The 27,166-nt window shown below is 38.3% G+C and overlaps 1 protein-coding gene and 1 long non-coding RNA gene across 2 annotated transcripts in view; both read right to left on the bottom strand.

Moving 5' to 3' along the window:
* Positions 1-8,517: 8,517 nt before the first annotated feature.
* Positions 8,518-19,497, bottom strand: LOC150016316 (uncharacterized). Its single transcript, XR_016509786.1, has 4 exons — positions 19,360-19,497; positions 17,814-17,891; positions 11,162-11,271; positions 8,518-9,095 (listed from the first exon to the last, which is right to left on the bottom strand). It is a non-coding gene; the product is annotated as an uncharacterized LOC150016316 (long non-coding RNA).
* A 7,453-nt stretch (positions 19,498-26,950) lies between these two features.
* The window catches only part of CHP1 (calcineurin like EF-hand protein 1), a 36,682-nt gene continuing 36,466 nt past the window's right edge, over positions 26,951-27,166 (bottom strand). The window contains exon 7 of the mRNA XM_090270438.1: positions 26,951-27,081. Within this exon, the coding sequence (XP_090126564.1) occupies positions 27,028-27,081 (54 nt within the window). The 3' untranslated portion in view covers positions 26,951-27,027. The remainder of the gene's footprint in view (positions 27,082-27,166) is intronic.

Below are 27,166 nucleotides of genomic sequence, written 5' to 3'. Positions count from 1 at the left end.
CACGTTCCCTTTCCATTTTTGAGAGGCATAGTGTAGCATGCTGAGAAGTGGGCAAGCCTGGAGCCAAACTATTTGGATTCAAATTGTGCCTTCTTTTTAGCCATGAACTTGAAGAATTTACTTAAACCATTCTTGTAAAATAGCGATTAAAAACTTGGGGTATAGTGAGGATTAAAACAAGTTAATGCCTAAGGTAATTAGAGCAGTGCTTAGTATAGAAATACTAGCTATTATAACCTTCATGTGTGTAGATACACACATATAGACGTAAAACAAAGGCAATTACATTTTTAACATTCTGCAACCTGCTTTTCACATAATAAATGTCATGGACAACCTTCTATACCAGCCCATACACATATTTTTTCATTTGTTTTTAACATTAGCATATGATTCAATTACATGAATATATCAGAATTTAACCATTCTTATATTTGATCCTTTTATGTATCTGCTATCTGTACTGATATTTCTATGACTTCAAAAGTAGCAGAGTCAAAGGACATGGGCATTTACAATTTTGATATTACCCCTTCTGCAAATGTTAATTGATATCCTCACAAGTGGTTGACTTTTTAAACATGCTCTAGGTGGTATAAGAGCTGCTCTCAGAGTCTAACAAACATCGATGATAGAGTAGCTGATATTAACAGATTCTAAGGCTACTTTACTGAAGTTTGATACCATTTACCATTGTCTATATGTTGAATAAAAGTTGTTTCCAAATTCCATGTAATTGTAAGGATAAAACTGCATATTTGAAGTTCCCTGAGTTATAAACTTTTGAGCTCCTTAATGACAGAAATTATCTTCATTATTGTTAAGCCCAAGATCTAGGACCTGGAAGTGAAATCTATCAGTAAGTGTATGTTAAATGAATAGTTTCATAAATCAAACGTGCTATTACATTAGTAGTCACACCATAAAAAAACCACACAGCTTTTGTTCCTGTACAACATTCAATCCCAAAGAAATCTGTAAGGTCTGATTACTTTTTACTTGGAAAAACTCCTTTCCTTTTACCTGAATCAAGAAGAGAAGGATCGCTTCTCAATTATAGTGTTAAAACCTCTTTAGTTAACTTAGCCAACATTTGAATATTAAGTATAAAAGGATCTTCAATGCTTTATGTATTTCAGATAGGAAGGATTCCCGGCAATAGTTGTCATTATTGTACTTAGATCACCATTTCCTTCCCAGAAACATTTGCTCACAGACCTAGCATAAGGTTGGCCCCAAAAGAAGGGAATGGAGTAAGTTTAAACGGGATGCCTCTTGGTGCTGTCCCTTTGGGACACATGCCCTCACCTTTCCCTTCACCTTCTTCCCCCAGGCATATTCTTTGTTTTCCTCTCTCCTATGCTCCAAAGGCCCCCTTGCCTCTGTAACTTGTTTCCTGAGCCTGTGCAGCCCAGCTGACTCACTTCTACCTCTAACTTTCTAAATAAACTTTCTCTTATAATTTGAAAATAAGTAAATAAATGAGATGCCTCTTCCTTCAGATGGTTGCCTGTTCTTTTGGACACCAGAAACCACAACTCAGGTATCTGGAGCCTATTCCTTAGCACAGGTGTGTGGGTAGGTTCCTTTTCCCATCGCCATAATTTACGGCATCATTAGAAATTACCCATTCCAAGTAAGGACACAGTGACATTTTGATGCATTCTCAGCCCATGCTGCTTTATTGCCAAAATATACATATACACAGGTGCAGAGTTCCCAACTCTTAAAGCAGTTCCTTTTTACATCAAAGAATAAAATCCGTTCTAAAATCCCAAAGATGCATAGATTAAAAAGCAAGCTGCCTTTTGTAATACTTTAAACATTCAATGAAATTCTTTTAACAATCTTCTATACCAATGGTGCAAGGGAGAACATGCAGAACAGCAAGTAAAAACAGTGAGCAACAAGTACTTAACAGGACAGTCCATAAATTTTATGTGAAGGGTACTCTGAAGTGAATCTTTTAAATTATAAGTGATGAATAATTCGGGGGTAAGCCCCAAGATGATTACCATTGTTTAAGAACTGATGATAATCTTGCCAGAATACCTTTCTTATCCCTGGGAGAAAAATATATTTTAATCAGTGGTACTGTAAACCATCACCACAGGAGACAAAATATTTTGAAAATTGTCAGTAACCCTAAAATATCTATTCTGACTTAAAAGGAGGCTTAGGAATATGGATTCTTGGGTAAATCTGTGATGTTTGTTTTCCCAATTACTTTTACTATGCCTTAGTGGAACAATGGGAAGAGTTCAGAGAAACTCTGCCCTTAAAATCTTCATTGGTTTCATTGGTTAACAGGCATGTTATTAACAAGTGCCAAAGAGAAAACTTATATGTGGGATATGACACCTCACTTCCTGTATTTGAGTGGATAAGACCAGACACTGCAATGACTGTTACACTTAAAACATTCCCAAAGGTTATCTAGAGTGAAATCCCGCAGCAAAGTATCTGATCTAATCCTGTTTAGGCCTCTTTCAGATATAATTAATTCCATTTACATTATGTATCATAATCACTTGTACATAAGGATTATTCCAAAGTTACGAATCATCTAAAAAATTTTAAACTACCACAATAAACAAATATGAAAACTTGCTCCTGTTTACATGGCATCAAAAGCTTTAGGCAACAAATTATGTGGTCTGACCAAAATATCAAGAATAAAACTCTGGCTATTAAAAAAAAAAAAAGTGTTAATGTAATACAGTAACAAAAGAGAAACCAAGCTACAGCCATGTTAACATTCAGAACTATTTCCACAAAATGGAAGTTTCTTTTGCTGCTGGGTTCCGTTGCTGGTTAGTTCCAGTACCATCAAGAAAGTTGCCTAATTAATCTGAAAACCCTGAAACATGAATTATGTGCATACTGCCTCTATTCATTTCCAAGATCCTAGTTTTAAGATGCAAATTTAAGCCACATAAACTTTATTAGACGAACCCCTATTTTACATACTCCACATTTGTATTCCCTATCTTCCTACCCTTTCTGAAACTCTGCACCTTTCTCATTATAGCCATAGCTATGTTTATGTATTCCACATGCTTAGTTTGTGCCTTTTGTATTGTTTTTAAACATGCATGGGGACTAATGGAACCAGGCAAGAGGTTAAGAGGGTGATGAGCACTGTTACGCTCTATTCCTGACAGTTTGAATGTCTTACAGTTGCCCCTGTTTATTGTCTAACTCCCATTTTCAATGGAAGATCATCTTTAATTAGAAAATGAAAACTAATAATCCAAACAACAAATTCACGCTATTGGCTTAAGTCTATTGCTTCATTAATAAATGCATATATATATATATATATATATATATGTAAAATTACTAGTAGCCATGTAATACTGGACATTTTCAAGTGATCATGCATGAGAATATTAGTACTCTAAAATCAGAGTGATGGGGCCTGCCACTATTGCTTGCACTTTCATCCAGACCCAGTTTTAATAAACATGCAAGTAAACCCCTTGATTCAGAGGAATCAGAAGCAATAACAAGGATACACGCAAAGTTTCAAACAAAAATGGGGGTTAATAAAATAATTGCTTAGAAATGCAGGCAGGTGCTCCACATCTATCACAATGCTGCTTCAGAATAGAGGTACAAAAGTCACACACAAGTTAAAATTAGGAGCAGTATTCAGTTATAAAAGGCTTAATTGCAAATCCTGGTCCTTCCGGGTAGAGAATGATGTAAAAACTGGGAAAAGAAAGAGAATTGAGATGCACAGTTTTCTGGAGCAGTAAGTGTTCTTGGCCCTCTGACTGCTACAGCAAATGGGAGCATAGGTGGTAGAGGGACGGATGGTCAAGAGGCTCTTAGAATGGTTTCTAATTCCCATTAAGAGCATTGCCTGCAGAGCTCCCAAGGGGAAAGGAGTTTATGAACAGCAGAGCTAATAAAATGTAAACGCAAAAATCAATGCCCTGAAATTTAGCATAGCCCTCTGCTTTTGAAAACTGTTGGTAAGGGATCCTTCCAAATATGGTATGATTAATAGCCAAGCAATGTTCTGAATAAAGTAGAAGTAATTTGCTTGCACCAGCAGCACCATGATAATGTAAACTCCTGGAGAACAAGGGTCTCTTCATATTTTGCATATCACAGGTACACAAAGAGTAAACATGAGACTACAACACTAAAAAGTAACTGTGTACTTTGAAAACTACAAAAACTTGTAGCACATCTTAGCATTCGGAACTATTGATGTGGCTGTTAAGGGTAAGCTTTATACTTGGCCTAAGTAACTAAACTGTTGACATCACAGTAATAACACCTGGTGTCCTTATGATCATGCAGATGTCTGAATATTGCTTGGTTATTCCAATGTCTAACACCAACTGACGGTGTAGGACATTTAAAGAGGAGCTATAATCAATTTAATATAGCCTCCCTATGCTTTGGAGTTGCCATATAAGAATTAAATATTCAAGAGGCACTATTTTCTTAGATCTGCTCATTTACCTTTTAGGTTACCACCCCCTGGAAAAACAAGTCTTCTCAGGGATCTCTTCAAGGTGCTAAATGGCCAAGATGACATGAGGTAAAAGGGAGTAAGAAGTCACCCTCATTCCACTATTATATCCTGATATGAGCTCTATGCTTGCTCAGATCAAGAAACTAGTTTGTGGGGTTCTTGTTTAAGGAGTCACAGGCCGCAGGTCTAGCACATCTGTATTAGACACGGTTTAAAAAAACCAACAAACTATCTTTGGCTATTCCCTTCAATCCTTTTGTTTTACACCTGTAAATCTTAACTTGCTTAAACTAACCATAGGCCTAACTGAAAAATCAATTTCTTGTTCTTTTTGATCCTAAATACACATACACAACAAACTTTTCCTTTTTAAAAATGCACCCAGGAAACTAATGGAGAAAAATAAGATGACAAAGCAAAAAGCATACTATTAGCCTGATGCTTAAAATAAAAATAAAAAATATCATAAGCAAAATCCCCACACAATGTCTTCAGTGCGGCTTTTTTATCAGTTAGGGTACATTTGTTCCTAGTTTAAACACTAGAAAATTTTCTTTTAATGGCTCTAACCCTCTGTTCTAGGAAACCAGGTGTCTACCTTTAACACACAAAAGTTGCTATTTCTCACTGATATATTCACATACATTCAGTTTTAAAACTACCTTTTATATGCTCTTTATGTAGAACATCCTTTTCCTTTTGTGCACTTTGTTGACCAGACAGCATTACAAACTCTAGTGATATTTATTCTACTATACAATCTTGCTAATGCAATTTATTATATATGCCAAAACTGTTATTGCTACTAAAATTCTACCTCTTGAAAATTATTAGTTCGTTTTATGGCTTTTTTTTTTTTTTTTTTTTTTGCAATAGGGAATACCCTTTGCTATATACTGTGCTATTCTGCATTCATTACCTTTACAGAGGTATTTTTCTTTAAATGTTCAAATGCTTTTTAGAAATGGATTCTCACAGGCACTAAAACTAAACTACTTGAGCCAAGAGTACAATTACTTAAAGTACACTATGAGAATTGAAACCTGTGTCCCTGGAGATCTGCTGCAGAAGTCTATTTGTCTAAGCTTGCTTCTACACACAAGACACACCACATTAAAATAGTTTTGCATTTCCAATCATGCTAACTGTAGAACCTGTGTCAATAAATCCTGGACTCTCCTAATACTGAGATTTAAAAATCACCTCAGAAAACTGCCATTTCCAAGTTCTCAAGGCAGCTTTTAGAGGTAGGAATTTCTTTTCTACAGTAAGCTATCTTATGCTTTCAGAACAAAATAACTTTTATGTCTACAAGGAAAGTAGAAAAGTGGAAGCTGTCTGAGGCAGCTAACTATGACCAAGCAGAAGTTAGTTATTACATGGCAACCTACATAGGCTCCATTGGCTGCATTTCCAAGTCCACGAAAAGGTCTCAAATCCCAACAATACACAATTCAGCAAATTTAGAAACAGGAAAAGCCCACGACAAAATTAATTCAGGACACTGAGCTACTGACACATGGCATGCTGCAGACAAAGTGTAAATGATCTGCAGATTAGAAAAGTACTCAAGCAATTAACATAGCATTTCAGTAAGACATGCAAAATAATTTCCTGATGCGGAAGGAATTAGGAAAGTAATAAACCTAAAAGACATAAAATGTGAAAACAGCAAGAACAATCTCACCTCAAATTGAGCGAAACAGAATCATGAAATGGGGCCACATTTTGATGTGACGTTTCATTAAGACACAAAGGCAGCTGGTTTCCAGCTACCTCATGGAAATCTTAAATATCCTCAATTTCACATTGTGATCCCATATTACTATTTATAAGTGAGTCTTTTTGGCCTATCTCTCCCCAGGGAGAGTATCATGGATACAGAAACTTATGAAAAAAGAAAAAGTCTAAATTTTCCATTTTTTACACTATTGGTTATAATTCATCCTGAAGTTTAAATTATTACTAGGCTCATGCACTAACTCCTAACATGGCACTACAATATGCTACTAAGCACTAATGCTTACAAAACTATACACATCTCAAAATGGAAGACATTGGTGATTTTGTTGTTCTGAAACAACTTGTAACATTTGTCCACAAGTATTAAAATATACATATATATATTTCTATTGCACATATCCCGTTTTTAACTTAAAAACAAAACAAAACAAAACTGCCAGCTAACATGGATGAGTGAAGGAAAGGAAGCAGGCTCAGCTCTAGATTGAGGCATAGTCCTGCCTAAAATTACAACTTCTGCAATCAAGGGGACCAAAGCAGACCAGGAAAAAAACGTCTATATAATAAGTAAATACTGGAAAAGTACAACTGGAATATATTCATTTTGTTGAATGCCAACCACTGACAAGATGCAGAAACTTGAAAGGACATTAAGCAATGGTTCTGTGAAATGAAAAAATATAAAGCAACTGGAGCTGAGTCTGATACCTATTCAAACAAGTGGGCCAGAGATGGTTTCACTATGCTGATAGTACGGGGTCCCTATTGCCTGCCAAATGATCCTACCCAAAAAGTTGCCAAAAGGACACAAGGAAGATGGGTAACAAACAAATGAAGGTATAAATTCTCCATCTGATAGTCTCATTATACCATTGGTACCCATGTATATAGTAAATGCCATTCTGTCTTTTAACAACTCCAAAATACTTAAGTATCAGGAAGTGGCTGGGCTGGGAAGCTACTTAAAAGTTATCTTTATCCAAAGTTACTTCTATGCTTTACCATTCAGTAACTACCTTCAATTAAAGAAAGTGACATTTTATCTATATAATTAATTTTACTAAAAAGCTTTCTTATGCCAATTCAAATTGGTTGACCAATTAAAGTAATCTACAGTGCTCAACATTTCCATTTTTTTGCCAGTTCTGTCAGTCTCAGATTTTGGTAAATCTGCCCCAAGTTTTCAACATCACACATGTTTGGCCTTGGACAAATATTCTCTAAATCACAGAGATGATCTAAGATGATTTGCTAAGAAGTTTTAAATTCTTTCTCTAATCACAAAGACTCATTAAAGTTTCATTATTCTTATATAAAGACCTGGCAATTTGTACACTGGTCCTCTGTTGATTTGAAGTAAGAACTGCTTTACACTGTAGTCTGTTCCTCATATAGCATAAGTTTAAAAAAAAAAAAAGGAAGATCTGTAGTTCTTATTGGAACTATTTTTCTTGTTTCACGTTTTTTTTCAGACCTGAATTTCTTGTACACTGACCCAACCACAAGTTTGGGAACACTGCTTCTAAGGCCCATTCTCTGATGAGAATGGGGAAAGTTACCTGAGTCCCAGCCTTTTCAGCCTAACACTACAGCTATCATCTAGAAAAAGAAATAAAAATCTAAGTACTAATCTTGGATCAAAGGAAAAAATTATTTATGCTTTTATATAAAAAGAGCTATAGAATGTAAAAGACCATAAAGTCAGGGGGAACTATAAGTCATTTTTTGCTTCCTTTTCTTAGGAAACGGAGTTATATAGAAGGTTCTCTCATTTTGCCCCGCTCCTCCATGTCCAAAGTTGAAGGCAGGTTATACTGTAGGGTCCATCCCATCTTCTGAACAGAAAGACCACTTATGCCACTTTTCTTCCAGCCTTAGCAGGATGGGAAAAGTCTCAAGTGCTATGTAAGACTCCACAAAAGAATGAAGTAATTTGTAACATAGCAGCTTCTCATCCTAGGGAGGTGAATAGGGTTTCATTACTGGACTCAACACTTTTGTTTCCCTTTACCAAACTTTCACTAAACCCAAGCATGCATTCATAAGGTTAGTGTCTACCCAATATGATCCTTCCTTAGAAGAACAAACAAACAAAACATTTAAAAGTACCAAATGTCCAGACTTCTGAGAAAGAACAGCTTCCTTCTCTACGAGAAAAATTGCTCCTCATCCAAAAATGTGGATTTACACATTAAAATATGTATTCATACCGAGATGGTGATGATTTATTCACACATGAAATTAACTTCATGGTATTTTGTTTTTATGCTTATCAAAGGTTTCATTGCAATATTGGAACTTTGTTCTTATCCAGTTAATCTATGTCACAGGATGAGTCAGGATATATATATATATATATATATATTTAGCATCTATTTCATTTTAAATTACAACACATTTTTAATTTACTGCTGTAGTCTCAACTGTGCTTTTGATAGTGGCTAAAACTGGAAGACAAAAAAAAAAAGCAAAAAAAAAAAAAAACCTTGATGTCACCCATATTTACTATTTATATAGTCTTCTTGTTGGGAACAAAAGGTAAAAAATTCCAAAATACCACCATCTAAGCACCTGTCAAATTAAACATCACCCTTCAGCTTATAAAATAATCTTTACAATTAAGCAAATGGAAGAAGAAACATGTCAATTGCTTCTTTCTTCCTGAAGAAGTTGGTAGAATGACTGCATCCAAGGAGCTTCTCTGTGTTAATTTTTGACGTGGGAAAAAAAAAAAGCAGCCTTTTCCAACCCAAATCATGATGGTAAAGTGTAGAGAAGAGATATTCGCTTTTCAAGATTAGGGAAAGTGGTTGGATAGAAAAAGCAGGACTATCCACTCCAGGACACAACATAGAAATACCTAGAAATACAAAATAAATTAAAAATGAGAGATTAGAATAGGTACTTCCTACAAGAGCTTACTTTTAAAAATAACACACAGAACGAAAACAATATTTTGGATTACACATTGTCTAAAAGAAAATGTCTAACCATAACACCAAATTCAGTATTGTCACTGAAAAGCAAAAGCAGTAGTCAGGAAAAAAAATTATGATACAAAAAGTTAATGTATATAAACTTACATAAAATGAAATACATTAATTTCCTCTTATGCAAATGGCATAATGTACTCCAAGTTTTTACAGTCATAAAATGATATAAAACATTTGTGTTTAAAAGCAGTATTGTACTTGCCCTGGCCAGGAGGCTCAGGTGGTTTGAATATCCCATATACCAAAAAGTTGCAAGTTCAACCCCAATCAGGAAGAGTACAGACGGCAACCAATGGATGTCTCTCTCTTTCTCTTCCTCTGTCTAAAATATCAATAAACATATCCTCAGATGATGATTAAAGTAGATAAATAAAAGCAATATTGTACTCCAATTTGATGTCTAAATATACAATACTCAATACCATATGAATCAACTTACTTTGAATTATCTTCAACTACACAAGACTAACACTGAACAATAAAAATTTTGTAGAGTACAAGTTAATATGTACTGTACCATGATCACCAAATGCAAGCATTTAAAAACATTAAAATGCTAAAAATAACTGCTAAAAATAACATTCATTAAATTGCAAATATCTGCAAAAGTCATTCGGACAAAAAAGATTAAATATTTTATAATTCCACTTATATGAGATTCCTAGAATAAGCACATTCATCGAAGAAAAAGTGGAACTGGGAGTTATTGATTAATAGGTACTGAGTTTCTGTTTGGGATAATGAGTACATTCTAGAAATAGATGCCAGTAATGGCTGCACAACAATGTGAATGTACTTAATGCCAATGAATTGTACATTTAAAAATGGTTAGTGATAACTTTTACATTATGTATATTTTATAATTAAAAATTTAAAAACCACTGATGTTATGAATAGCTTAAATTACTATGGCTTACAAAAATGGCCAATAGCAATTAGCTAATTAGTCTTTTTAGCCCTCCATTTTTAGTATGTCGTGTATGTTAAAAAGTAACCACAACTCTAAACTGAATTTGAATAACCTCTTCTGGTTGAAGATGACAGGGATCTGAATCAAAACTTATGAAAGGCAAATGTAAATTAATTCAGAATCAAATCAAGAGTAAAAGAACTACAGAGTTTGCATTTGTTGCCAAAGCAGCAGTCGTCGTCGTCGGCAGCCGTCCATCTCGAGAGACGATGGTGTAGCTTCTTAAGAGTCTATCTGCACCGCCGAGAATGGCTGTGCAGTCCGACTCGGGAGTGACACGGTATCTGTCTCCTCCCGTGTTGAATCGACATCTTGCGATGACGCTGGAGTGTGCTCTCCAGTGGAGCTGAAGCTACAGAGCCTGGGCAGGGTGATATGGAGGGTCTGCTGTTGCCCATGCAGCAGACCCCCCCTCTCTTCGCAGCTGAAGGGTCCAAGGGAAAGACGTAGTCAATACAGCTTGGCTTCAGGTGCGCCGCAGGAGTTGCCGGTGTTGACTACAACGTCAAACCGCTGTAGGGACTCCGGCTCCGGATTTTCTGTCGGGGTTTACTCCCTTAGCCTTTCCCCTGAAGAGGTATGCCGCAAGGCAGCGGAGGTTTTTTGGAATCAGAGTTTTCCTTCTCTGATGTGCCCTGACTGGAAGATCGAACCAGCGACACTTAGCTCGCAGGCCGACGCTCAATCCACTGAGCCAAACCAGCCAGGGTGAAAGCAGCAGTATAGGAGGAAAAATATAGAGCCAATCCACAGATAGGCCATTAGAAACATAGCAGCAATAGGGCTGTTTCATTATACAAGCTTACTCAGGCTGATTCAAAGCTTGCACCAGTCACTAGAGTTAGAGAGTTTAATTCTAATGGCAAGATAGTTGGCAGTGACCTGGCCAGGTGGCTCACTTAGCTGGAGCATCGTCTAATGCACCAGACAGTTACAGGTTCGATTCCCAGTCGGGGGTCATACCTGGGTTATGGGTTTGATTCCCAGTTGGGGTGCGCATGGGAGACAACTGATCCGTGTTTCTCCCTCACATCAATGTCTTCTTTTCTCTCTCCCCCTGTTCCTCTTCCTCTCTAGAATCAATAAACATAATCCATGGCTGAGGATTTAAAAAAAGCTAGTCCTTTCCAGAATATATAAACAAATAAGCACAAAACAAGCCTTAAAGAGCATGTTTTCCTAACAAGAAACTTGTCTAGATTCTTCTAAAAAACATATTCCTTCAGCAATACTAATAAAAATGCACAATTATATATAAACCACATCTCCCCAATCTTTTTTTTTTATTGTTTTTCTATTACAGTTGTCCCACATCGCCCCAATCTTTTTTTTTTTTATTGTTTTTCTATTACAGTTGTCCCACATCTCCCCAATCTTTATCTTAATATTAGGAAATAATGCTAGAATATCATAAGCTTGTATTTTCTTCAAAATACTCAATTTCACACATTGGACATGACCATTCCATTTTATACACTCTAAACACATGCACATACCAGATCTGTCCAGAAGGTATCCAGCCATGTACTACAAAAAAGTCACATTTATTGAAGATATAAGATACAAGAAAGATTGTACATAGGACAATGACACCTCAGGCCCTTTCAAAGTAGGTACCTTGGGTTCTCCCCATCACTATCAGCTGCCTGTTATATTTTCCCAAATCTTATCTACATCTAAAATCTCTTCCCTTTCAAAGGTGATTTAGTTTGGCAGGGTGCCAAATCCGGACTGTAGTGGGGGCTGAATCTCCTGGGTGATTTGATGTTTCACTACAAAATTCTGCACGAGACATGATGCATGACCAGGTACATTGTCGTCATGAAGCTGCCAATCACTGGTTGCCCATAGCTGCAGCCTTTTGAATCATTCCTATAGTTTCCATCGAGGAATGTTCAAGCTTAACCGAAAATTTGATGCAGATTTGTTGCTCTCCTCGCTCAGTCACTTTGAATGGAATGGCATATAGTACACATGGTCACTCAGTGGCATCTACCGCTCCACTGAGTAGCATAGTGAAGTCGTCACTGTTCACACATGCGCATTCCAGTCCACCTTCCTTGGTTGCCAGGTTACATCAATGTCGCGCAATCCATTCTTGCTATATTAACAATGGCTGGACTTTATCCGGACAGACTTCATATATATCACAAACTATTGGCCCCTTTTGAAAACTGAATAGCTCAATATAAAAGCCAAAGTTCTGACCAAAGACTGACCTACAATTCCCCATAAGACCTACACCAGTCCCCTTCCACCATATCTCTTCTGACCCCAACTCTATGCCTCTCCCTGCCTCCATCATGGCTTCAACCACAACGGACTCCTTGCTCCTCCTCGAATGTCAGGCATGCTCCTACCTTACAGCTTTTATAATGGCTGTCGTCTTTTTGAAAAGACTGTTCTCCAGGTATCTACATAGTTAGTCCTCTCACCTTTACTTTCTCAGTGAGGTCTATTTTGAGTCCCTATTTAAGATACATTGTCCCTCCAATCCTACCCACAGACACACTCCCACCATTCCCCTTTACCCTGCTATACTTCTTTCATCCATTGCATGGGATACTATCTAACCTACTATATAAGGTACTTACTATGTTTCTCATTTACTGGCTTGTCTAAAATGTAAGCTCCACCAGCAAGGAACCCATTTTGTTCACTGATGAAGCCCAGGCATAGGGTGTGACCCATGGTAAGCACTTAATAAAAATTTCTTGAATGAGAACAGCAGGGCTCTTAAATACACTGAGGCAACATAAGTTACAATTTAAATAGACATGGGTTCTAGAGCTAGGTGAGGAAACTGCAACTATATATTCTGATCTACAAAACACAAATAGATCCCTGTAAAGTTGGTACCTTACTACGTACATTTCGCTCCTGCGTCTCTCAAGTGTTTTGTTTAGTGCTGTGGATTATACAAAATAACTTTGTATTAGAAAACCTGACTTAATGAAAGGATATAAAGAGAAAACTGGAATTTTCAATGCAGTACTTGACCTAGTCAGATCTGAGTCAAATGACTTGTGTGGTAGTCAGCTTCCAAAATGGTTCCCAGTTATTGCTGCCTCCCAGTATTCACACTTTTTTTACAGTCCCCTCTAACAAAGCATCAGGGTTGATCTAAGTGATTAATGTGTAATAAAGAATTAAAAAAATATTTTTTAAAAAAGATTTTGTTTATTTACTTCTAGATAGAAGGGAAGGGAGGGAGAAAGAGAAAGAGAGAAACATCAATGTGCCAATGTGCAGAGGAACATCTATCAGTTGCCTCTCTCAAGCCTCCAACTGGGGACCTGGACTGCAACCCAGGCATGTGCCCTGACCAGGAAAAGAACTGGTGACCTTTTGGTTCGCAGGCCGGCACTCAATCCACTGAGCCACACCAGTCAATAAAGAATTTAAGTGGCCTTTGTCCCTGGTAGGGAGACTCTTCTTGTTTATAGTAAATGAGCCAGTAGAAATTAAACAACACACTCCAAAACAACCAATGGGTCAAAGTAATCACAAGGGAAATTAGAAAATATCTTGAGCCAAATAAAAACAATAAACACAACATACCAAAACTTATGGGATGCAGCAAAAGCAGTGCTAAGGGAAATTTACAGTTGTAAATGCTCACATTAAAAAAGAAAGATCTCAAAGTGACAACCTAACATTATATCTTAGCTAGAAAAAAAACTAAATGGAAAGCTAGCAAGAAGGGGAAAAAATTAGAGTCAAGTTAAATAAAATGGAAAAGTAGAGAAAACCAACAATATCATAAGTTGGTCTGACAGAGTTGTGGGAGCCCCTGAATTTGTAGCCAGTTGTTCAGGAGTTCAGGTGTCCTGGGAATCTTCCAACTTGCAGCTGGCATATAATGTAAACGCAATCTTGTTGGGGACCCTGCTCTTTGCCTTGTGGGGTCTGCATTAACTCCAGATGGTATCAGAATTGTATAAAAGTACACCATTTGATATCAAAATAGTGACCAACAGATGAGGAGGAAGTCATTGTGACTTCTAGGGCAATGTTATAGATGGAGCTCTGACTTCTACCCTGTTATCCTGCATCGCTTGTTCTGGGAGAAGGCAGTTGTATTATGACAATGATCAAGCAACTCTGGAAGAGGCTAACACTGGGAAGGAACTGAGGTTTTCCATCACAGGCATGAATTTGCCAGCCATGTGAATGAGCCACCATGGAATCAGATCAGATGACTGCCACCCCAGATAGTATCTTGACTGCAACTTTCTAAGAGACCCCAAGCCAGAAACCCCCAGCTAAGCTGCTCCCTAATTTCTGACCCAAATAAATCTGTGAGAGGTAATACATGTATACTGTTTTTTAAAAGATTTTATTTATTTTTAGAGAGAGGGGAGGGGAGGGAGAAAAAGAGAGAAACAGATGTGAGAGAAACATTGATTGGCTGCCTCACACATGCAGGCATGTGCCCTGACCGAGATTCTACCTGGCAACCTTAACCTTTCACTTTGTGAAACAATGCCCAACTGAGCCACACCTGTCAGGGATTTATTGTTATTAAAATCCACTAAATTTCAAGTCATTTGTATGCATCAGTATACTTTGCTTCCTTTAAACACTCCTTCCTTACTTTGTTATCTAAGTAGTAAATTCAAAACAAATTTCACAAAACACAATGGATATCATTATTATTCAAATTAAGTTTTTTCAGTGTCCTATTTAAAAAAATGTTGAGGCCCTGGCCAAGTGGCTCAGTTGGTTAGAGCTTCATCCAGGACACCAAAAGGCTGTGGTTCATTTCCAGGTCAGGGCACATACCCAGGCTTCAAGTTTGATCCCTAGTCCAGGCACATATGGGAGGCAACCAAGAGATGTTTCCCTATTTCCCTTCCTCTCACTCTAAAAATCAATAAGCATATCCTCTGGTGAGGAATTAAAAAAAAAAAAAGTGTTGGGCTTGTTCCTGCCCCCAGATATGAATAGACTATACTAATGGAAAATTACTCCCTGAGTGAAAACTTCTGTCATTTATCAAATATTTATTGAGTGCTTTCTTTCTTTGGATATTTTTAATTATTTACTTGAAAGGTAACAAATGCACATGATAGGAAAAGGTGAAATAGGGTATACAGTGTCTCTTGCATATCCTTTCAGAGATATTCTACAGCTACATAAAATTTGTATAAGTAGATTTATTTCCTCCCCTCAAATGAAAGCACACTATACACTTGGTTCTGCATCATGCTTTTCCCTTTAATGTATATGAGATAATCCCATATGCAGAATTAAAGCTATCTTTTAAGTACAGAAGCACCTACATTTATTTAAATCAGTTCCCTACAGATGGATATGTAAACTGCTATTAATATTGTACTATTTCGGTCAAGTTTCTATTACCGTTGACCTGGACTTAAGGTTCTAAATCCAAGCAATAAAGCCTCCCTTCTAAAAGCATATGATAAAAAGACTTTCACTTAAAGGGCATTTTACCGAGTTTTTTTTCCTTTTCTTAATATTGAAATATATAGTGGGAGTTTTTTTGTTTTTGTTTTTAATTCTCACCTGAGGACAAGCTTATTGATTTTAGAGGGGAAAAGGGAGAGAGAGGGTGAGATGCATCAAACAGTTGCCTCTTAAGTGCCCTCACCAGGGTCCGAACCTGCAACTTATGCACGTCCCCTGACCTGCAATCAAACCCCCAACCAACTGAGCTACACCAGCCAGGGCTATAGTTGGAGTTTTTTACTTACCTTTTATCAGTTTTTTAAAATTGTGGTACAATACATGTAACATAAAATTTATCATGCTCTAGCCGGGTAGCTCAGTTAGAGCATCGTCCCTATACACCAAGGTTGCAGAGTCAATCCTCAGTCAGGGCACACATAAGAATCAACCAATGAATATAAAAATAAGTTGAACAACAAGGTGAAATTTCTCTCTCTCTTTCCCTTAACCTCTCTCTCTCAAGTCAATAAATAAATAAAAAATTTAAATTTATCATTTTAGCCAAGACTGGTGTGGCTCAGGGGCTTGGGCATCATCCTGTGGACCAAAGGTTGCCAGTTCGAGTCCCAATCAGGGTACATCCCTGGGTTGAGGGCCAGGTCCCAGGTGGGGACTTGCAAGAAGCAACCTACTGATGCTTCCCTCACACATCAACGTTTCTTTACCTCTCTTTCTCCCTCCCTCCCCCTTCTCTAAAATCTTAAAATTTTTTTTTATCATCTTAACCCTTTATATATATTCAGTTCAATGACATTAAGTACATTCATATTGTCATCTCCAGAACTTTTCATCTTGCAAAATTAACTCTGTACCCATTAAATTACTTTCCATTTTCCCTCCCTGCAGCACCCTGGCAATCACCATTTTACTTTTAGTGTCTATGATTTTGACTCCTTTAAGTACCTTATGTAAGTGGTGTACAAGATTTTAGTCCTTAAAACAGTTGTACATTGAATAATTTTCATATCCAATCAAGGTATATGACTAATTAGATACTATGTGTTGAGTTGTGTCCTTGCCAAATTCGTGTTGGAGACCTAGGCCCTAGTACCTCAAATGTGACCTCATTGGAAATAGAAATTGCAGATGTAATTAGTTAAGATGAGGTCAAATTAGAGTAGGGTGGGCCCCTAATCTAATCTGACAGGTGTCCTTATAAAAGGGAGAATTTTGGCCCTGGCTGGGTAGCTCAGATGATTGGAGACTCATCCCAAACACCAAAAGGTCATGGGTCTGATCCCTGGTTGGGATGCATATAGGAGGCCACTGATCGATCTTTCACACATAGATGTTTCTCTCCCCCTAAAATCAATAATATCCTCCAGTGAGGGTTTTAAAAAGGGGTGGGGGGGATTTAGGACACAGACACACACACTTATAGGGAAAATACTATGTGAAGACCAGAGTTATACTGTCACAAGCCAAGAACTACCAAAAGCTAGAACGCCAGGAACAGATATTTCCCTAGTGCCTTCAGAGGGAGCATGGCCCTGCCAATACCTTGATGTTTAGATGTCTGAGCTGCAAAACCATGAGACAAGAAATTTCTTTTGTTCTAAGTGACTGTTTGTGGTACTTTATTATGGCAGCACTAGGAAGTTAATACAGTAGGTGTGAACCCTATTTTACAGATAAGGTACAGTATTGTCAATGGAGAGCACATGCCACCGCTTGCTCGTTGAGCAACAAAACCTACTTTATTTCTGTGGTAAATGCCGAAGATATCTACTAACACTAGGCACAGATTAGACTCACACCTAGGAATATTAAGAGAATACTGAAAAGCTTTAGGAATTAAATATTAAAATAACAATATTTATCTATAATTAAAATTTAAGTAAATATATTATAAAAATTTGCCTAATAACATTTACATTTTATCAGTTGGACTCTTCCAATCTAATTAAATTATGTTTTTTCTTTACCCAATACAAATTATTGGTTTGGGCAAATGATTAAGTCTTTTTTTTTTATACCTAATACATTGCTGTTGCTGAAAATAAAAATTAAGCTTACATATCAATTATTTAGTCAGTTTTGATGTTCATCTTCTGTTGGAGCTAATGGTTTATTGTTCCATTTCTATCTAGCTATTTTCAAGCTGCTTAAACAGTATTTGGAAGCATTAGCCACTATTACTCACTTGCCAGATCCTGAGTTCAGAATTTTTTCTTTTCAAGATGAATATAAAAGCATCCAAGAGTCAAGGAAAATGTTCTTCCTGCAATAAGGAAAAATAAAAAGAACATTACAGTAAGGATACAGCCCTGGCTTGTGCTAAATGTATTCTTGTGCAAAATTATTCATATAAATCTTTTCTAAAAAAATCACTGTCAAAAACTATTCAGAAGAAACAATCAGAGAGAAGTTACTGTCTACCTGCATAGGCATTAATTTTAGAAAGATGTCAAAACTCTTGGAGCAGTGGTTCCCAAGTTTTTATGGAACACTATCCCATTTGATGATGATGCTATGGACACTTCTCCCCACAAAAGACCCTTGCTTTAGTATAGATGACCACTCCCTTCTGTAAGGTAGGGAGGAAGAATGTTCTTCCTTTCCTCTGCCCCGTATCTTTTCTTCCCCTCGATGAAATGAAAAAACCTACTTCTGACAAAAGCAACAGAAAGATCTTATTTAAGTCCTTTACTTGATATTTTCAGCTCTGCTAAATCCAGGGCCAGCAAAAAGCAAACCAGAAACACTCATTTGTATTATGACATGTCATTTGAACTGGACCCAACTAACGCGCCGTTTTAAACGGGCTTCACCAATTCAGAAACCCAATAACAGGAACCTTTCCCAGAATTTAACTGGAAGATCGTCTGAGGGGTTATAACAATGCAAATTACAAAAAAAGAGATACCCCATTAATGTTAAACAAAAACCGAATACAAATGCCTGATACTATTGTGCTTTGCAGCCCCACCACATTACACAAATAACATTCTAATAATTCTCCAAACTCTCAATTCTCTCTACAAAGAAATAAATGAGTAAAAATTGTACACTGACTAGTTCTGGAAAACAACAATGGAGAATTCTACCGAGACCTAGTCAGCCGAGATGAATGCCCTTTAGGCAATTATCAGGTCATACAAGGACAAAGCAGCTTCCTGAGCTCTTTAAAGTTTGAGGTGGGATGGGAACGATGGATGTAGTGAAGGTGGCAAGGAGACATGCACCATACATACACAGACTCAAATTAAAACCCTAGGGGTCTCGGATTTCGGAACAAAGTCCTAGGGGCAACCTGTTAGACCAAATCTCAAGGTCAACGAACCAGGGACACAAAATACTCCTAACCACAATAGGCCTGGATTGATACCGGGGTCTCAGGCAAAACCGTGACAACGAAGCCCTGAGGTGACGAGAAAAAAATAAGCAAAAATATTCTTTAAAAGAGAAACCGATGGCCGACGCAGCTGCTGCCAGACATACATCCGCGTGGGCGCAACCACCAGGGAACCACCTGGCAGCCAAAGGCATGGTACTGAGGAGGTCAGCCGTGGATCGAGGACCGAGTGGTGATGACAAACAGCCCGGAAGGCGGGTGCGGCCGCCCTAGGGCAGCTCGGAAGGAAACCCACGCCCGGCCAGTGCCCGCGCCGGCTGCAAGCAGGACCCGCGGCGGGGTTGGGCCGCGCCACTTCCTGCTCGTCCTCTCATCACTGGCCTTCTCGGCTTACCTCACATGAGCCAGCAGAAGTAATGGACCGCCCGGGGACCGGCCCACACCCGGCCTAAAGGCCGGCTCACAACACAGCGCCTCACTCCGCCATCTTCGCTCCTTCACAAGTCTGCCAACCCTGCGGTGGCCGTTTTCACAAGCCCCGCCTCTGCCGCTTAATACTGATTGGATTACGACCTGCGCAGGCGTACTCTCCTTGCGTTGTAGGTTGGTTGGAATGCACATCAATCAACAGTGCTAGCTACATTCTTTCCATCCCGTGTTTGTTGGATTGGGTCCCAGGGTTGAGGTAATAGGGAAAATTGCTTTGGTAATTTATTTGCGAAGAATGTAAAATTATTTCCGCGTAGAAGCAGTGTCACTTTGTGGTAGTTTGGCTAGGCCGCATGATTCTTTTAAACCACTGTTAGGCTAAACAACACTACTGATAATTTCATACTCAGGCCCTGGATATGTTAATCCTGGGCATAACACGACCTAGGCGAACAATTTAATGGCTCCAGTTTGTCTCTGACTTTGACCCATTTAGATCTTTTTTCCCCTACTGCATGGTTTTGCACAAGTTACTTTTTTTATTTTTAAAGATCTTAATTATTTTTAGGGGGGAAGGGAGAGAAACATCTAATGTGTCGTTGCTTCTCAAAAGCCCCCAGCTGGGGACCTGGCCCGCTACCCAGGCACGTGCCCTGACTGGGAATTGAACCCGCAACCATCTGGTGCGCAGGCCGGCACTCAATCCACTGAACCACACCAGCCAGGGCCATTTAGACTCTTAAAGGGCCAAAACATTGGACTGCTGTCTACAGCTTTGGTCGACAGACGAGAAAAGATTTATCACCTTTCTTTGAGGGCCTTTCTGCCCAATGTTACAACAGGGATATTTTGTTTCGTTCTACATCCAACTGTAGGGCTCTTGAGATCATTTCTTCAGTGATTATCCCAAGAGGGTCATTAGGAGCTCCTCTTCCGGCTTCTACAAGCGGCTCTTGGTGCGTGATGTAGGTCCTCAAACACCACTAAGTCTGTCATCTGTGCCGCTTCCTAAAATACAGATTGCCTGTGCTACAACTCCTCGAGATTCAATGCCTAAGTCTTCGGATGAGAACCAAGGCACCTTATTTTAACAGAAGCATATGATAAAGGGCATCTAAGGGAAACCTACAGCTAATACCATACTTACTGGTGAGACTTCATACTTTTCAATTTAAGATCAGAAACAAGGCAAGGACACAGGTTCCTACCATCTCAACATTATACTGGAAGGTATAGCTAGTGCGAGAGGCTAATAAACAAAAGGCACCCAGATTGGAAGAAAAAAAACTGCCTTTATTTGCATGTGACATGATCCTCTTTACAAAAGCATAAGGGCCCCAGCTGGGTAGATCAGTTGGTTAGAGCTTAGTCCTCATACACCAAGGTTACAGGTTTGATCCTGGTCAGTACAAATACAAGAATCAACTAGCCCTGGCCAATGTGGTTCAGTTGGTTCGAGCATCATCGTATAAACAGGAAGTTGCCAGGTTAAATTCCCAGTCAGGACACATGACTAAATTGTCGGTTCATCCACAGTGAAGATTAAAAAAAAAAAAAAAGAATCAACCAATGAATGCATAAAATAAATGGAACAACAAATTGATATCTCTCACTTTCTAGCTCTCCCTATTTCTCTCTAAAATCAATAAATTAAAAACATATACAGAGTCCTGGCTGGTGTGGCTCAGTGGGTTGAGCATCGGCTGGTGAACCAAAAGGTCGCTGGTTCCATTCCCAGTCAGAGCACATGCCTGAGTTGCAGGCCAGGTCCCCAGTTTGGGGTGTGTGAGAGGCAAACGATCGATGTTTCTTTCACACATGGATGTTTCTCTTCCTCTCTTTCTCTCTCCCTCCTCCTCTCTCTAGAAATGAATAAATAAAATCTAAATATATATATATATATATATATATATAGAAAAGCATAAGGAATGCACACAAAATCTAGAACCTACATGTTTAGCAAGGTTGTAGGATATAAAATCAGTATACAAAATCAACTATATTTCTCTATACTAATAACAAAAATGAATTAAGAAGACAATTGCATTCACAATAGCATCAAAAGTAAAATATTTAGGAAAAAATTTAATAAAATAAGTCCAAGATTTATACACTGAAAACTACAAAATATGCTGAGAGAAATGAAGATCTAAATAAGTGAAGAGCCCTGATCAGTGTGGATCAATTGGTTGGAGTGTCCTACAGTAACCGAAAGGTTGCAGGTTTGATTCCCAGTCAGGGAACATACCTAAGGCTGCGGGTTTGATCCCTGGTCCTGGCGCAGTGCACAAGCAACTCCTGGTCCAGACACTTAGGATCCCCAGTCTGGGCGCATATGGGAGGCAACAGATTGATGCTTCTCTCTCCCATGGATGTTTCTCTCTCTCCCTTCCTCTCTCTCTGAAAGCATAAATGTCCTCAGGCAAGGATAAAAAAAATAAAGTGGAGAGACTCTCCATGTTCATGGATTGTTAGACTCAATATTGTTAAGATAGTTCTCAAATTGATTACATTCAATGTAATCCCTAACAAAATCCCAACACTTTTTTTTTTTTTTTGGTAAGCTGATCCTGAAATGTATATGGAAATACAAAGGACCTAGAATAGTTAAGTCAATTTTGAAAAGGAACAATATTGGAATAATTATACTACCTGATTTTAAAACTGAGTACAAAGCTACAGTAATCAGGACTGTGTAGTAATGTCATAAGGACAGGCATATAAAATCAATGGAATGGAAATTCAAAGTCCAGAAACAAACCTACTTCACTCTTTTACTCATGACCTCCCAGACTTACCCTCTACTCAACAACCGAAGGGCTCACTGCCCAGCATAGCAGAGGACCTCCAGGACTGTCCCAGCCCTACATTCTGATTGGTCAATGCAGCATCAGTAGTAGAATATTTTGAAGATCACTAACTCCCCTATCCCAACCCAATACAGGTATTATTCTTCCTGGGACTCAGGCAACTAGAGAAGAACAAAAAAAAAAAATCATAAAATAGTGTCAACTGGGATAATACGGACTGTTTCTCATTTATTTCCCCTTTCTTAACAACTATCCCCTTTCATGTTTAAAAATTCTGCAGATATACATGTGGGTGTTCCCCAAAACAAAACAAATATATCTACTTGGAGAACCTAGTGATTATATTATGAATTAACCAGGAATTCTAGAAACCTAGGTAAACCTTTGTAATAATATAGGAGTTCTGAAAGATCTCTGACAAAGAGGGTCATTAAAGATTTTGTTAAAGCCCGTGGAGAGACTGCTGGGTATCCCCAGTACACTACCTTCTACCTTAGGAAAAGAGATCATACTTCCCAGGCTTTCTCACCAGTAATGTGTGGCCATGTGACTAACCAAGTGAAAAATGGTTATTCAAGATGTTGCCTAGCAACCAACAGGGAGTGCACCAGCTTTAGGGATATCCTGCTCTTCATTTAAATAATTATAATTATTAGAAAATTCTTCCTAATTAAAATAATCTGGAAGCTGTCAACCTATCACTTCCATTCATCATTAAGTCTTATTTAATGCTTAGCATGTGTCAGGCACTCATTTAATCCTCATAGCAATCTATGAGTTTCATACTGTTATCATCATCATCATAATCCTTATTTTACAGTTGAAGAAAAAAGACACAGAAAGGTTATGTGAATTGCTCAAGTTCATGTGCTTGGTTAAGTGACAGGAGCAGGATCTGAAACCACTCAATCTGTTTCCAAAGTCCATGCTTTTAAATTGTACATTGAACCGTCTAATTATGGCCCTGGCCTGGTAGCTCACTTGGCTCGAGTTTTGTCCCAATATGCCAAGGTTGTGGCTGTGATCCCAGTCAGGACATATACAAGAATCAACCAGTGAATGCATGAATAAGTTGAACAGCAAACTAATGTTTCTTTCTCTCTCCCTTCTCTAAAAAACAAAACTAATTATGTCTCTAGCAAAATAACATCGAGCCTTTCAAGGACAGGTCCTTAGTAATCTGACAATAAGATACTAAATATCTGAAGAGAGCCACTTTCTTTTTCTCTAGATTACAGTCTCAATTCCTACAACTGCTCATGATAAATTAATCTGAATTTCTCACCATTTCACTGCTTGGGAATTTTTTGCTTCCCATCTCTCTTTCTAACCTAAATAAGAGAATTTATATTTATCCTTGTTAAAAATCTAGATTGTTGGAAAGTAAAATAATTAAGAGCATGGCCTCTGCAATCAGAGTTCCTAGGTTTAAATCCAGGCTCTACTACTAACTAGCTATTTGACTTTAATCTTGGAAAAAAATTACTTAACCTCTCTGTGCCTTAATCCCCACTCTTGTAAAATGGTGATAATAATATACCTGTCTACTAAGGTTCTTGTGAGGATTAGAGTTAATATCTGTCGGGTACACAGAACAGTGCCTTGCAATTAGTAAATGCCACATAAATGGTAGCCATTATTGATTGAACTCAAACTATTTAATAATTTAGTTTCTGTTTTTCATGAAGGAACTATATAACAACTTTTAGGACTTTATGTTACTTAAAAAATTAATAAACACCATTTTTATACCTTCTTTTTAAAAATATCTTATTTAATTTTTAGAGAGGGGAAAAGGAGAAAGAGAAGAAACATTGATGTGCAAGAGAAAGATCCCTCGGTTGCCTCTCACATGCCCCCGACAGGGGACCTGGCCCACAACCCAGGCATGTGCCCTGACTGGGAATGGAACTGGCAACCTTTGGGTTTGCAGGCCAGTGCTCAACCCACTGAGCCACACCAGCCAGGGCTATAATGTTAATTTTTAAAAGCCGATATGATCTTTTGTTATGTTCCATTTATGTTTAAATACATAATGCATGGATGGAACAGAAGGGAGCAAGGGAAGTAAAATTGGTTAAAGAGATTCTCCTCAAACTGTATTTAATGTTGTAATGATTAAAAAATTTTTTTACAGTATTGTTTCATTTAACTCTTTACTGATATATCCATACACATGGTCAGTAACATTAAGGTTCCTCCAAAATTGCCTTTCAGGTCACTCCATTTATTTTTCATTTTTTCCAAATCCTAAAATTAGATGCAAAGCGAAGGGATTTTGAAGCAGGGAAATGGCAAAATGTGAAGAAGGTATTATGTTAAAGAGTTTTCATAACTGATTCTAGATATTACTGCTTTGAATCCTGTGCCATACCACTAAACCTTAAAATAAGAAGATATACTCATACCCTATTAGACTAAGCAGTCACCAAAACTCGAAGATGTGAAAAGCCATGTAATAATAGCTAGGTACAATATCCCATTGAGGCTGAATATGCACGAGGCGGTAGACCACTTAATGACAAGCAATAGAGAGATACCTCATTCTTAGACCTTTTCTATATTTTAGGAGCCAGGGAGTCAAGAACAGAAATTGAATCTTACCTGGAATGAGTGGGAAGTAGCTGAGGCTGAAAAAGCTGTGCCCAGAGGCATACAGTGCTGGCCCCTACATGAATGCCCCCACCAGGCAGCAGCTGAGAAGACCTGCATTTGCTAGCACAGACAAACCTAAAGGAGACACTGTGATTTCAAACTTAAAGAAGGTAATTGAGTTATATAAAATTATTGTAAAACACACGGACAAAAATCAACCAATTATATTGTTTTAACTACAAGTATTTATTTATGGATTGGAGAATACAGTTTTAATGGAACAATAAGGCACAACCGTGGATTAAAACAGTTTGCTATACAGCCAAAAGGAAGAAAAAGCCGTAATTTTAGGAACTTTAAATATGCAAGTCAAGGAGCCTTTGAAGTATCTCTCTAATGATCAGTGTCAGACAAATCTTCCCTTTTATATAATTCCTATACTACATTACTTGATCACAAAGTGAGACTGATACTTCACCAAGAATTTCTCAGTCATTTATATTTGAGTCATCCAGCCTGGCCACTCCTCTGTTCTCCACTCCTCCTAATCCCTTGCAGTGGTATTTCTTTCTCTTTCTTCTTTTTTCTTTCCTTCTTCCTTTCTTTCTTTCTTTCTTTCTTTTTTTTTTTAAAGCAATTCCCTTCCTAAAGTATCGTGTATACATCTTGGATAGCCTTCCAAAGCAAGTAAACAAGCAAGCAAGAAATGAGTCAGACAAAATCAGCCAAGGGCAATTATAAGGATGAACAGATTCATAAAGACAATGTTAGGATGACAACAGCCTGATTCAGTGAGGTCTACACTAAGCTGACTTAGGCAGAAAATTTGCTCTGGCCCGTGCGAAAGCCTGTAATGCCACTTCAGGTTGTGCCACCAGTATCAGACCCCTTGTTTCTAAGGGATTAGCAGTGGTCTAAGAGAGGAGCTAGGAAATCAATGTAACCAGGCTACTAATGATACAATACATTCAAAGCTCTGGACCTGTTTTAGGAGCTGACTATGGCTTCCAGCATTAACATTTGCCAAATGTAAAATTCATAGAGTATTTTGTGCAAAACTTCAAGACACTGAGGACAATCTTTAAATCTTTTGGACTGGGATAAGTAGGCACTTCTGTAACACTAATCTTTCTATTTGGAAATGTGAAGTGAAAAACATTCCAGGGCACATAACACTGAGGCATAAACCATGCTGTAGAAGTAGGAATATGTGAGGATTTAAGGGTGCCCAGCCTCTTTGTTCAAAAAGCCATGAGAAAGTCCCCAAGCATATTGTCAGAGCAGCAGTTCTGGTGGTGACAGCGTCCCAAAACTAAACAAATCTGCTGGCACATGGCTATTTTCTGAAAAGTCAACACTGTACTAGCAAGAGCAGCCACTATCTATGTTGAGAATCAGAGGCCAGAGATAGAGTTACCTGGGAAATTCAGCTGAAAGACTGCTCTATACCTCTCACTAAGGCCACTACCTTTCAAGAAGAACATCTTCAACCCACAGCCCTTTGATGACAAAGCAGAGTGCAGGGGACCAAGAGATGATCACATTTTTCTGAGAGAAGTGTTGGTTATTAAATAGCTCCTGGAGAGGCAACATCCCACAGATCTATTTAAGAATAAAGGTAGTTCAAAACTGCCAGGCCACAGAACTATCCTGCCAAGTCAGAAATACATTGAACAGGCATAGCTTGGGATACCAAGTAGAACAGAGGAGATTGAAGCTTAATAAAAAGCGGGGAGACTGAAAGACTAAGTGAATGATGTGTTGGTTAAGAAAGAAGCAGAAAGTAAGTGGCATATAAAAAGGATGGAGGAGCATGCCAAAGCCTTGTTGGAGAGAAGGCAGCATGGCTCTAGTCTACAGCCAGTGAGAGAGCTATGCCAGTTGGTTCTTGACCTGATTCAGTCTCTCACTTTCTCAAACAAGATGCACATGTAGCATTCAGCAGCAGAAAGGGGGTGGGGGCTGGGGTTGGACGGGAGAATATTTAGAAATGGAGTTTACCAGCGAATGATACGGAACTGATATAGACCGGGTGTACCATTCTATAATGCCCTGTTATACACCAAAGGCAGGTTTATGTTGGCAGAACATACTGGGGGTTGTCATGCAACAGCAGTAGTACTTCGGGCGAAGGGAATCATGGGGTGGAGGTGGGGTGGTGGACAGGAGGGCTCCCAAATTCCAGTTTTTAAATACTAGACAGCAAGGAACAGTTTGGTCTCAGTCCTTCAGTGAAGAAATCGGATGCTCATTTTCTGTTCTACGTCCACCTTCTCCAAAACCTAGGGGGAAAAACTCAATTACAGAAACTGTCCCATGCTCTTATCTGAATTCTTTCTTCCCTCCCTCCTGTGCAGAATTTAACTT

The sequence above is a fragment of the Furipterus horrens genome, unplaced genomic scaffold, assembly GCF_987537825.1.
Source record: "Furipterus horrens unplaced genomic scaffold, mFurHor1.1.pri manual_scaffold_3, whole genome shotgun sequence".
Taxonomy (NCBI): Eukaryota; Metazoa; Chordata; class Mammalia; order Chiroptera; family Furipteridae; genus Furipterus; species Furipterus horrens.
Note: the sequence above shows the minus strand (reverse complement) of the source record. Positions and strands in the feature narration are given on the sequence as shown.